General features: G+C 39.9%; 1 protein-coding gene across 1 annotated transcript; it reads right to left on the bottom strand.

The window, feature by feature from the left end:
* Positions 1-296: 296 nt before the first annotated feature.
* LOC110925373 lies at positions 297-782 on the bottom strand. The gene has a single exon (XM_022169332.1). It carries the CDS (start codon positions 780-782, stop codon positions 297-299), a length of 486 nt encoding a protein of 161 aa, XP_022025024.1.
* Between the last annotated feature and the right edge of the window lie 13,466 nt (positions 783-14,248).

Below are 14,248 nucleotides of genomic sequence, written 5' to 3'. Positions count from 1 at the left end.
ATGACCTCTGAATTTATCCCAAAGCCAAATAATGTCGAGTTACTAATATTAATACGAAGAACCGAACAGAGAAAGAAAATTCTCAAAATTCGTTTCAAGTTATTAAAATTAAAAGCCGACCATTCACCCAAAATCATTGCGTCGTCTGCATAAAGAAAATGATTTACCTCAATGCCACCATTCAGCAGACAAACACCATTAAAAGCGCCAATATCAGTTGCTTTCCTGAATAGACTTGAAAAGGCCTCCATGACAATGACAAACAAAAAAGGCGATAACGGATCGCCTTGACAAATTCATTTCTTGCAATCAAACTCAAAGGTTGGCGCACCATTTACAAGAACCGCCGCCCAATTTGAAGTAAGAATGCCCTCCACCCACACACACCATCTAGAAGGGAATCCTAATTGCCGAAGGATGTCTAGAAGAAAACTCCAACGAACGTTGTCATACGCCTTTTGGAAATCAATTTTAAAAATGAACATCTCCTTTTTCATTTGTTTTGCCCAAGCGATAAGTTCATTAATCCTCATTGGACCATCTAAAATAAACCTACCACTCAAAAACACAGATTGCTTTTCTGAAATAATGCTCCCCATGACCTTTCTCATCCTATTAGCAAGTAATTTTGAGATAAACTTACTAATAACACCGCTAAAGGTAATGGGCCAATAGTCTCCTAACCCCGAAGGCGCCGAAGATTTCAGTAAAAGAGTAATAAACGCTGAACTCACCCCACGGCTTATAAGACCCGAATCATAAAACTCCTTCACAATGTTCATGAAATCGACCGAAAGAATATTCTAGAATTCTTTAATAAATTTGAAATTGAAACCATCTGGACCCGGCGCCTTGTCACTTCCGCAACCAAAAACAGCTTCCTTAACTTCGCTTTCAGAAAAAGGAGCTATTAGAAGAGCCGCATCTTCATCAGACACTTTATTGATGTTGTGACACCTTAACTTTGGTCTAGACACCATATCCTCCATAAACTTATTTTTGAAAAAACGAAAGACTTCTTTTTTAACCTTAGAAGGTTTCGTTTCCCAAACCCTATTGATTAACAACCCCAAAATGCTATTCGATGCCTTCCTTCTATTAATTAACCCATGGAAAAATTTTGTGTTATCATCCCCGTCGGCTGCCCATTTACATCTAGATTTTTGTTGGGTATCTTTGTATTTGAAATCCTCAAATTCCTTTAGACGTCGCCGCGCTTCTTCCCATGTCCAAAGTTCCACTTCCGTCAAATCTCTGTCATCCCGAATCGTATCAAACATGTCCATCTCCTCTTTAAGAATCATGGTTTCTTCTAATTCTTTATGGTTGGTGCGACTCTTCTAGTCATTAATACGGCTGCGAAAGAATTTAAACTTTTGCAATAACATCAAATCGGGCAGCCTATAACTCTGAAAATCACTATTTGCCTTCAAAATGACATCCTCAAAATCGCCCCTGTCTAACCACGAATTAAAGAAGCAAAACGGCTTCGGGCCAAAGTTAGCTAAAATGTCTTAAGAACCACCGGGCAGTGATCTGGGAGACCTTTCGGAAGAACTCTATATTCCGCCGAAGGCCACCTACAAAAAAAATCCCAACACACCAAAAATCTGTCAATACGACTCAATTTATTACCGACTGAGAAGGTAAATTTCCTTCCCCTGAGAAAAAATTCATGCAAGCCCGCGTCTTCTATAAAGTCATTAAAGTCTCTAGCTGCAGCTGGGTTGAAAATAGAATACCTTCGTTCATGCTCATTGCGAACTGAATTGAAATCCCCTCCCATGATCCACAATCCATTAGAACCTCTAATAATATTAATCAAAACCGACCATAAATGGCGTTTCTCCACATCACCCTGTGGCGCATACACGTTAATGATGTTTATAGTCTCCCCATTACCCAAAATAATCATGTGCAAATCATTGATGGTATATTAGCATTTTACGTGACAATACATAATGTAGGGCTTTAGTGATCCCAGTTTAGAAAATTACTTGACACTAGCTACTAAAAACGGCAATTATTCATACAATCATTTCCGACTAATTTCCCACAAATGACAATTTCCCACAAGTTTCCGACAAGATTTCTATGTTGGGGAATTTTCAGAAAATCGGATGATCAGAGAGGCGTGTAATCACTCTCAGATCAAATATTTCGGTGGTTCACCCGAAAAATTTAATCGGATATAACTCTGATTTTCGAGAAAATTGAACCAGGGTATGTGTGTGTCTGTGAATTTTTGGTTGAACCAGGAAGAAAATGATAAAAAAAAAACCATATGAGAATTTGGGGGTGTTTTTGCAGATAACTGCCTCTGGCAGTTATATTCGAATTTAATTAAATTGCATTGACTTGCAGATATCATGTTGGGAAAACTACCCTAGAATTCGTAACAATTCATTATACTGCTCCATGACAGGCATTTCATCAACACTTCTGTAATTATTAAAATTACTAACAAGAAACTTCTTACTAAAAGAATCTTCTGCCTTGTATTTGGCTTCCAAAGTTTTCCACAGTAACTTTGCAGTTTCTATATTTTGATGAACATTAAATAAGGGATCAGACATACCATTCAGGATGTGGCCAACATAGATGTAATTGTCATTTTTCCACATTGACCGCTTCCTGATTTGTTCCAGATTGCCTTCCTCCGGTACTTCTGGGATTGGAGTAGTCAACACGTACACCACTTTCAGGGTTGTGAGAAGAAAGTGCATCTTCTTCTGCCATCGACGGAAATCCTGCCCTTCGAACTTCTCCAGTTTGTCAAACTTGCTTGTCATATCCTTCAACAATCCGCCATCTTCACAGAAAAGAATTTGATCTTTGTTGGGGAATTTTCAGAAAACCGGATGATCAGAGAGGTGTGTAATCACTCTCAGATCAAATTATCTCGGTGGTTTACCCGAATAATTCAATTGGATACAACTCTGATTTTCGAGAAAATTGAATCAGGGTATGTGTGTGTCTGTGAATGTTTGTCTGAACTAGGAAGAAAATGATCAAAAAAACTTATGAGAATTTGGAGGTGTTTTTGCAGATAACAGCCGCTGGCAGTAATATTCGAATTTAATCAAATTGCATTAAAAACTGTCTTAATTGTTTGTCTGAAAAAATTAAGACGAATTTTAATAAATTTTGATTTCTAGCCAGGGAATCTGCCCCTTGGACCCTGCTTCTAGGGGCGTTGCCCCCTTTGAACCCCCGTAGAGTCCGCCCGTATACTTCGAATTATAATAACTGTGTACACTCCCGCACCTCCTAACTTGCTTGCTGTGTATTATTATTCACTTTGATCACCAAGTCAATCCCGATTACACTAAAATATCTAACATTCTATAAGATAAAAGAACAAAAAAAGTCATTATAATACTTTTAACTCTATATACAAATCATTCCACCAACATAATGTCTTACCTTTATAAATGGAGCCTTAATGCTTATGCAACAAGATGCGAATGCGTATCCCTGAGTGGATGTAATACGACGATATATATAAGAATTCAGAAAAGTTTCCTCTCAACCCTAGTATTAAGGAAAAATGTTTGCTTGATCAACAATATATGAAAAATAATATGGAGAAGTAAACTTAAATCATTAAATTTGTACCACATGATGTATCTCATGCACCAGCTCGATTTGCTGATGGATCCCTATGCCTTGGTAGCGGTATTGAAATCCCAGTTTGATCTTATTAAAAGTTGTTAAACGTGTTGAAACAAAATATATCTACGTTTTAACTAAACAGAAGTGCAGAATCCATCTGAATAGCATGAATATGTTAACAGGTAAGCTAATAAATGTCGTTGTATTCCTAAAACAATTTGGACAAAGTTTCATTTACAAAGACAATATGTCACACCTTGATTTTCTGGTGGGTCCGGACTTTAGGGTTTATGTGTGACGGTCGGATAACAGTATCACAATTGCCAGTGGAAGTAAAGGATGATAAAGTACAAGTGTAAAAACTTGAAATTATATTAAATAAAATTTATAGCATTGTGTTCGGTACAAATATCCCACAAGATAGGATCAAATAAAAACGACTTTAGACATCATATGTCTTTAGCTATGGAGTCACAAATTTCAATGTTTTAGGGCCGAACCGTATCCAGTCTACCATTGAGGTTCGCCACGACAATCAATCTTTAAAAATACGTGCTGGTAAATACTATTAACCGACTTTTTTGAAATCATTTGCAAATCATTTGATATATATATATATATATAAATATATGTATAGATGATACCATTTGGTAATCATTTATTATACAAATTATACATTGGGATATAATTCTTGTCACCAGATTTACATGTTGTCAATACATTCGGGGGGGGGGGCAGAATTCAAATGCCGGTACATGATCAATATACACACCATTTCGTATTGTGCTTCTGTCAGGTATGCCTACACCCTGCGCTTATTTATGATCATTACAATTAATAGGTCGAGACTCCCGGACATGGTGTACTATTAACCCCCAATTGTTTAATGTTATTCAAGAAAAACGAATTAAACCAGGTTCATGCATTTTTTGAAAGCATTTGCCATTTTGCAATACCCGCTCCATGTGGCTAGTGTTTTGGTCAAAAATTACCGAAGCAATTAAGTGATCAAATTAGTTAAGTGAGGTAGTGTGCTAATAGAATGTGTTCAAAAATATGTTAATTGAGTTATTTGCAAAAACAGTTTCAGGATACGGCTCAGGATATAGAGTCGTATCTGTGATCAAACAATGAGCAAAAAAGTAAAGTAAATGACACGAGATGTACGAGGAAAGCCCTTGATCAATCTAGATCGCCGGCATAAAACCTCGGGAGCTGACAATCGCAGCTTTCTTGTTCTTCTATTGCTTCAAATATCAGGATACAGTGCAGGATGTGGTGCGGATCGACTAAGTGTTACAACGAAATTTGAATACAAGTGTGTTGTTTGCAATGAGCTAGAAAGTGAAAGTATGCGAGAGTGTTAGTGGAGATTGTGTGCCTTAAACTGATCCGCCCCCATCTATTTATAGTAAAGATAAAATAACAAACTATCCTAAACTTCCGGGATCCACCGAATATTCTTTCATCGAACGTTGTAGACCTGGTCTTTCGGGCTCAACGTCTCTCCTTCAACAAACTCGTCTGAGTCCTGAGGAGAAGAAGTCCTCTTGACCGTTAGCAAGTCTCAGCCTTTAACCTGCACGTGGTTAATTAATAAACCTCAGGATATCGCCCAAGATGTTAGCAATATCCTCTTCCAGCATCCTGGTCACAAATAAACAAACAAAGGCAGGATATTGGTCAGGATATGTATGCTTAGAAAATGAGCCATAACAATTGTCCCCAAATATATCGGTTGGTATACCAATCCAACGGATATATTTCAAAAATCTTATCCCATAACTCAAGGCATTTAAAACGAAGCGACGGTCAAGATCACATCGTAACTTCCAACGCGTTTTTTACTCAATGCAGATCCACGATGCCCCTATATCTTCTCTTTTCTTGTTTGAAAAGCAGATATCTTCAACAGAACCCTCAGGTAATTTCTCCATTTCTGATTTTCTTCCTGTCAATTTACTTCACCTTACTTGCAATGGATGCCGAGACCTTCACCCAGCAGAATCTCCTTAAAAATCCCGAAAAGGAGATCTGTGCTTTTGACAACGCAGACATTGCAGCTTTAAGAGCTTCCGGCGCTTTCCCTGATAACACGGTCTTCAGACCATTCGATCGGTCAATCCGATCGGATGTTTCTTCCACTGAATGGGTTTGTTTTCCAGCATATCCCTTTTCACTAGGTCTTCGATACCCTTTTCCTGAATTCATGATGCAATTCTTTCGAACCACTGGCATCTCTTTTGCCCAAACCATGCCCATGGTTTGGAGAGTACTAATTGTACTTAACCAAATCAAAAATCTCCATTGTTCCGACCTTCGCATCGAGGATTTGCCTATTGCTTATCGCCTCCGATCCCACGGCTCTAGCCGATTCTTGCTCTTCTCGACATCCAGCAAACCCTTGATTCTCAAGGCCACCAAAAACGAAGACGGATGGCAGCGCAAATTTTTCTTTGTCAAACGAGACTCCATTGCTGAGGGTGCCAGCCTTCTGGTGGAGTGGTTAACCACCGGTAGGATCATAAATATCCTCATAGACCATTTGATTGTTATCTTCTATTAATACTCTTCTTTTTTATCTTTATGCAGTGAACTTCAAGGAAGTTGCTCCCCCTACCGCTGAGTCAGAAGAGAGAATCGATACTGTTTACCGGTTACCTGCAATAGACAGGACTTTCACCACACACGTCCTGAGTTCCAGCCAATACTCATCATCCGAGATGTCTGGTAAGAATTTCTTTCAAAATAATTAGTCGCAACAGTATAATGATAAGATAAAGAGTAAAACTTTTCCCTTTATGCAGCACCAGCTAAGATCCCTGAAGTCTTTGATCTTGACGAATTGGACAGCTATTCTGACTAGATCCAGGTCAAGAAAGAACCTAGCCCCAAGACCACAGCTACATCCAAACCCAGCATCTCCAAAGCCATCATCATTCCTAAACCTTCACCGGCTACCAAACCCCGGAGTTCAAGTTCCCGCAAAAGGAAAGAACCTGATTCCCCTGTCATTTCTGACACATTTCCTTACGAGAAGCACGGGTTCATTGAAGCTAGCGGGTTTATGACTTCTTTTCTTAACCAGGTCAGTATTCTCATATCATATCCTGCAATTTACATTATTATCAAAGATTTATCAATATTAATACATATCGTCTTACCTTTGTAGGGTCTTGAGCGCTTGGTTAACTTATATCAAGAATCCTGCAAGCTCAACAAGACACTTGAATCTAAACTAAAGGAAGCAGAAATCACAATCTCCGACCAAGGTATGATTGCGGCCGCCAAATCTCGTCATTACGAGGAGAAATACAAAGCTATGACCCAAGAACACCAAGTTGCTCTCAACAAAGCTACTCTTCAAGCCCAGGCCGCTCTGGAAGCCGCCCATGTGCAGTATGAACGGGATATGGTCAGCTACCGGGAAAGCCTCAAAAGTTCCGTCGTCATTTCTCTCCTCCAAGCCAGGTTGAAGATGGCTCATGAAGCCAAAACATTAGGTTTCGACTACCCTTCTTGGGATGTTGGTGCTTGGGAGACCAAGCTAAAGAACCTTGGCGGCACCTCTTCTAAATCAACTGTCGATGAACCTTCCAAAACAGTCGAAAAAGCAACTGATGCTGAAACCACTATGGACCAAGAAGGCACTACCCCCTAGAGCTTATTTCCTTTGAATTATTCGAACAATTTTATGTTTTTATGAACAATTTATATTTCTGTATCTAAACAATTTGATAGCCGAAGGTGGATGGGTCCTGGGTTTCAGGATGAAACCTTCGGTTATCAACCAGTATTGATTGCTTCAAGAATAATTTCATCCTTTTATATTTCTAAGTATAAATCTTAGCTTTGCAAAAGATTTCATACTGTTATCTTATAAAATATCCTGATCAGTATGCTCAGCGATATACTGTAAAAACTTTTTATTAGATAGAACTTCCAAACATCCCTTCAACTTTGTAGAAAGTTTTTGATAAACAATCTATTTTTCCAAAACCAGTTTTCGATAATATTTAAATGATCAAAGTTCCAAACTAACACTAGTTTCAAACACCCTAATCAAATATTCTGAAAAGGACTTTAAGAATATATCAGGATACTTATCATAATGTTACTAAAAACTTAGACGATGTTTACAAAGGAAAGATCATACCAGAAACAGGGTATAAACCTATTACCAAACTTCAATCCCTTTGCAATTCTTCCAATGAAGATGTCCCCTGTGCAAGGTACTTAGTGCATTAGTTCCAAGCCTCATCCTTTTAGCTTTACACCACCACCTTGGTGGGAATGTCCCCTGTGTACAATGCCTTCAAATACTTTAGAAATCTTCTGAATGTCAGTTTCCATTGTATAGGCAATTTTTTACGTCCCAAGGGCAAAACCCAAGGATGTACTGGAGATAAATCCCTTGTATCCTGGGGAAAATCCCAAATTTTCATGCGCTACAGGCGGGAGTGTATAAACTCCAAGACTTAGAAAGGTGAAAACCTTTAAACTTAGAGAGTATGAAAATACCCTTTCGTGAGAGAGGGTGATCAATCCTCATATACCTTTAGGATTCAGGATATAGCCAACAGTAATGAAATTGTCAGCCACTTTTACATGGACTGGTCCCGCCACCTTGAACTATCCCTGAATAACTTGCGCTCCAGGCGGGGTGTTTAAACCCAATTCGGAAGAAAGGTGAATACCTTTAAACCTGTGAAGGGATCAGTATCCCTTAAACGTAAGAGAGGGGGCCAATCCTCTAATCTTTCGAGTTATCCTGAGTACATATCCTGGAGCTGTATCCTGAAACATATCTTGCAAAACAATTGTAAACTAAGGTGGGTGTTAGCTTGGCTAACACCCCTCCGATGCTTAAGTCATTATTGGGTTACAAAGAACAAATTAAACCAAACATATTTAAAAAAGGTAGAATTCATACCATCCTGAGTTAGAAATTAAATTCTAAACTCACTTGAAATAGAGCTTAAGGTGTATAGCATTCCAAGACCTCGGTAGCATATCCCCCTCCATATTCTTGAGTCTGTATGCTCCTTTCCCTGCTTCTGATTCAACTTCGTATGGTCCTTCCCATTTTGGAGCTAACTTGGCATCGGCAGGATTAGTAGTATTCTGAAAAGCCTTTCTTAGCACCCAATCTCCAACCTTAAATCTTCTGGTCCTAATATTCTTGTTATATGCCCTGGATATTCTCTGTTGATATGCTGCCATCCTTAGCCTTGCCGCATCTCTCTTCTCATCTATAGTGTCTAAATCCTGACTCAAGGCTTCAGGATTCTGCTCAGGATCACTTAGGGTAGATCTTGCAGTGGGTATTGTCATTTCCGTCGGAATCATTGCTTCTGCTCCAAATACCAAGGAAAATGAGGTTTGGCCTGTTGCATTCTTTACCGTTGTCCTATCAGCCCATAAAACAAAGGGTAAGTCTTCTGCCCATCTTCCTTTTTTGGCTCCAAGCCTTTTCTTTAAGTTATTGATAATTATCTTGTTTGAGGATTCTGCTTGTCCATTCGTTTGAGGATGTACGGGAGTAGATGTTACCATTTTGATTCCCCAACTCTTGCAAAAGTCAGTAGTTCTCTTGCTTATTAACTGAGAACCATTGTCACAGATTATTCGGCTGGTACTCTGAATCTGGTCAGGATATTCCTCTTTATGAAGGATACTACTTCTTGGTCTCTAACTTGAACAAATGCTTCCGATTCGACCCACTTAGAGAAATAGTCCGTCATTGCTAGCATAAAAACTTTTCCTCCCAGGGCTTTTGGTAGCTTTCCCACTATATCCATACGCCACTTCATAAATGGCCAAGGGGAAACAATAGGATATAATGGTTCAGCAGGTTGATGCAGTATGTTACTATGTCTCTGACATTCGTCACATCTTCGAGCATATTCTGCGGCATCTTTTCTCATTGTTGGCCAATAATATCCTGTCCTTAATACTTTTGAGAATAACGACCTGCCCCCAGTATGGTTACCACAATCCCCTTCATGTATATCCTGAAGTACTTCTTTGGCTTCTGGACCCTCCAAGCACCTCAAATACGGTCCTGCAAGAGATTTCTTGCATAAAACATTGTTTATAATAGTGAATCGTGATACCTTCATCCTAAATGCCTTAGGATTTTCATCTCCGGGGATATGTCCTTCCTTGAGATATCTCATGATTGGAGTCGTCCAGGATTTAGGATCCTTTTCAGGATACTCCACTCCAGGATCCTGAATACCTGCTACTTCTTTTTCCTGAGGATTCGTTGCAGGATACAAAATATGTAATATTGGTATTTGGGTCCCTTCAGGTATCCTGATCGATGATCCCAAATTTGCTAAGGCATCCGCTTCAGCATTATCCTCCCTTGGTACCTGTTCAAGTATCAAAACATCGAAATATCCTGCTAATTTTTTGAGAATGTCGAGATATTCGATTAATTTCTCACCCTTAACTGCATAGGATCCATTAAAATGGTTAGTAATTAACAAAGAGTCAACATATACTTGCAAATTTTTGATACTCATACTCTTAGCCAATTCTAATCCTGCAATTAAAGCTTCATATTCTGCCTCATTGTTAGTAGCAGGAAATTCACACCTAATAGCCTGGGGTAATATGTCCCCCTGTGGCGATTTTAGTAGTATTCCTAATCCTACTCCTCTTACATTAGATGCACCATCAGTATATAATGTCCAGGATCCTGAGGATTCTCCTAACTGTTAAACTTCTAGGTCTACCTCATCTTGAATGTCACTACTAAAATCAGCCACAAAGTCAGCTAAAGCCTGAGACTTTATGGCATTTCTAGGTTCATATACTAAATCATAAGCACTCAACTTTACTGACCACTTGGCCATCCTGCCCGACATTTCTGGTTTCCTAAGCACATTTTTGACAGGATAATTTGTCTTAACATGTATCCTATGTGTCTCGAAATAATGTCTAAGCTTCGTTGATGCCATGACCAATGCTAGTATTAATTTTTCTAAGTGAGAGTACCTAGTTTCAGCATCTAATAAACTTTTACTAACATAATAAACAGGATATTGCTGACCTTCATGGTCTTTTATAAGAACGGCACTTACAGCATTCCCTGATACAGCACGGTATAGGGATAGTGGTTCACCATTTTCAGGCTTCATCAATAGAGGTGCGGTTGAGAGATATCGTTTCAAATCCTGCAGGGCTGCTTCATGCTTCTCCCCCCATTCGAATCTTTTGTTCTTCTTCAGGATATCATAAAAGTCTTTGCATTTCTCTGAGGATCTTGAGATAAACCTGTTTAAAGCTGCTACTCGGCCTGTCAATCTTTGTACGTCCTTCATATTTGAGGGTGATTTTATATCCAGGATAGCTTTGATCTGCTTTGGGCTTGCTTCTATCCCCCCTTTTGTCACCATATATCCAAGAAACTTTCCTGCCCCCACTCCGAAATGGCATTTAGCAGGATTTAGCTTCATGTTGTATTGATCCAGGATATCAAATGCTCCCTTGATATCCTGGAGGTGATCCTCAGCCTTTTTAGATTTCACCGCCATATCATCGATATATACCTCCATGGTGTCCCCCAGTTTGTCTTTGAACATCATGTTTACCAATCTTTGGTATGTTGCACCTGTATTTTTCAAACCAAAAGGCATAGCTGTATAACAATAAATACTTGTTGGTGTCATGAAGGTAGTATCCTCCTGGTCAGAAGGCTCCATTTGGATCTGTTGAAATCCTGAAGATGCGTCCATGAAAGTCAGCATTTCATGCCCGGCAGTGGCATCTACCATTGCATCAATGTGGGGAAGAGGAAATGGGTCTTTAGGACAGGCTTTGTTCAAGTCTGTGTAGTCTACACAAACTCTCCATTTCCCATTTTTCTTTTATACTACAACCACGTTTGCTAGCCATCTTGGGAACTTAACCTCTCTGATCATTCTGGACTTTAATAGTCTTTCAACTTCCTCCTGGATAATAGTGTTCCGCTCAGGAGCAAACTTCCTTCTTTTTTGTTGCACAGGCTTGAATGATTTATCAATTCCAAGCTTGTGAGTGATAATATCTTTGGATATGCCTGTCATATCCTCATGCTTCCATGCAAACGTTGACATCCTGCATTTCAAAAAGTTAATTAATTGTTCTTCAATATCCTGAGGGATACTGGTTCCCACGAGCACCGAAATATCGGGATTATCCAGGTCTAGGATAATTTTCTTCACATCCTGCTCCGGATCCTCCACGATATCATGGGCCCGCGTCTTTAATTGCTATGCTGCACTAGGTTTGGTTGAGGATTTCATCGAGGATGAGTAGCATTCTTTCGCCTCCTGCTGATCACTAACAACGTTGACAACTCCCCAAGGGGTAGGTATCTTGATGCATTGGTGATATGTTGATGGCACGGCCTTCATATCGTGAATCCACGGTCTTCCCAGTATGATGTTATAGCAGGATAGAGAATCCATCACACAGAAACGTTGTATCGAGTTGACTCCTTCAACGTATACTGGCAACTTTATCTCTCCCACTGTGTTTCTAGCCTCTCCACTGAACCCAACAAGCACGGTAGACTTTGAAGTGATATCCATTGGAGATACATTCATTCTCTTCAGAGTTTCTAGTTGGATTATGTTGACGGAGCTGCCATTATCAACCAGTATCCTGCGTACAAAATGGTTAGCCACATATAACGTTATTACTAGAGCATCATGGTGAGGATCCTGGACAGTATCCCTGTCATCTGCATCAAAAGTGATCACTTTGTCAGTTGTGAGGGTAGTCATCCTGACAGGTTTGTTTCCCCTTTCGGCCTTAGCTTCCTTTGCATGTCTCTTTGCTGCCGAATACGAAGTCCCACAAATGTCGGATCCTCCCGAAATGAAGTTGATTATCTTGGCATCCGCAGGAGGTGATGCTGCTCGCTCAGGATCCTTCTCAGTATCCTGACCTTTATTCTTCTTTCTTCCTAAGAGATCTTTCAGATATCCCTTGCTTAGAAGATAGCTTATTTCTTTCCTTAGAGCAATGCAATCCTCAGTTACATGTCCGAAATCTTCGTGGAAAGCACACCATTTTGACTTATCTTTCCAGTCAGCCTTTTGTTGATTCTTTCGAGGCCACCTAGCTTTGTCTCCTAGACCCTGCATGGCATACATCAATTCGGGAATGTTAACAGAAAAGCAATATTCAGACAACTCAGGATACTCTTCAGGATCCTCATCTTCGACAGCATTCACTCTCTTGTTTTCATTTCTACCATATGGCTTAGGCCGATATGACTTGAATGAGGATTCTGACTTCCTGTTAGTTGACTCATAAGTGTTAGATGAGTTCATCCTTTCTTGCATCTTCCTGTCATCCTCCAGACGGATATATCTCAAAGCCCTGTTACGAGCTTCGTCGAGATTCCTGCAGGGATTCATTACAAGATCCTGATAAAACTGAGAATCCTTTTGTAATCCCATCTTGAAAGCTTGCACAGCTGTTGCAACATCAAGATGTGGGATATCCAAGGATTCTCGACTGAATTTGTTCACATAATCCCTCAAGGATTCCTGAGGCCCTTGAGTTATCCTATAAAGATCACTGGTTAGTTTCTCAAAACTCCGACTACAAGAAAATTGACTGTTAAATAAATTAACCAAATGAGCAAACGAAGTAATTGAGTGAGGAGGAACGTTTAACAGCCATTTTAAGGCTGATCCTGTTAGAGTAGAACCAAATCCCTTGCACAAGCACGCTTCCTTGAGCTCTGGAGGGATAGGGTTAATCTCCATTCTTTCCCTATACTGAGCAATATGCTCCTCAGGATCCGTAGTTCCGTCGTAAAGCTTCATGCTGGGGGTTTGAAATCTCTTTGGGATCTCAGCATCACAGATAGGATGTGCAAAACGAGATATCTTATGGCTGTCTTGGGACACTTTCGGGATCGGCTGGACCACCCCAGGTACACTGGATATCATGTCCTTCAACTTTTGAAGTTCCCTAGTAAGTGCTGATGTCACACCTGTATCCTGCAAAGATCCACTATTGTTAGTAGCATGAGTATTATTATTATTATTATTTGACACGTTACCCGTTGGAGGATTTTGCCCATATCCTGAAGCATATCCTGAGCTCCTCATGGTTGACATCCTGACCGAGGAGGGTATTTCAGGAGTATGATTCTGAGGAAGACTGGGCACAATATTCCCCCTGTTATCCTCAGTATACAAAGCTGAACTAAAGTTCAACGCTCTGGGGTGTAATGGAGTGACATTATCCTCAGCAGATATGCTCGAGCCAGACTTCAGGAGTTGTATTTCCCTTAAAAGCATTTGGTTTGTTTCCTGTTGCTGCCTCATTTGTTCCTGCACACTTCCAAATAAAGTAAGAATTTCATCATTAGAAGCTAGAACGGGAGCAGATTCGTGAACACTACGGGTAGGGATAATATCCTGAGGTCGTGAAGAGGCTGGCGTCCTTGGAGGAGGTGGTGGAAGCACCGAACCAGTAGTAGCAGAAGTCATAGCAGACGCAGTAGAGGAACTCATGTTTGATCTTGAGGCCATTATGGACAATGTGGCAAAAAGTTTTGAAAATAGAAAACTGATTAGCGATTTGACAAAAATTTTTAGTAAAGAGAGCACCACTTGCCCCA

Source organism: Helianthus annuus, chromosome 17 (assembly GCF_002127325.2).
Source record: "Helianthus annuus cultivar XRQ/B chromosome 17, HanXRQr2.0-SUNRISE, whole genome shotgun sequence".
NCBI lineage: Eukaryota > Viridiplantae > Streptophyta > Magnoliopsida > Asterales > Asteraceae > Helianthus > Helianthus annuus.
This window is presented reverse-complemented; position numbering and strand designations above follow the sequence as displayed.

What these genes read in the sequence shown, in the direction of transcription:
- LOC110925373 (XM_022169332.1), bottom strand. Translation starts at nt 782, where the DNA reads ATGAACATTGTGAAGGAGTTTTATGATTCGGGTCTTATAAGCCGTGGG.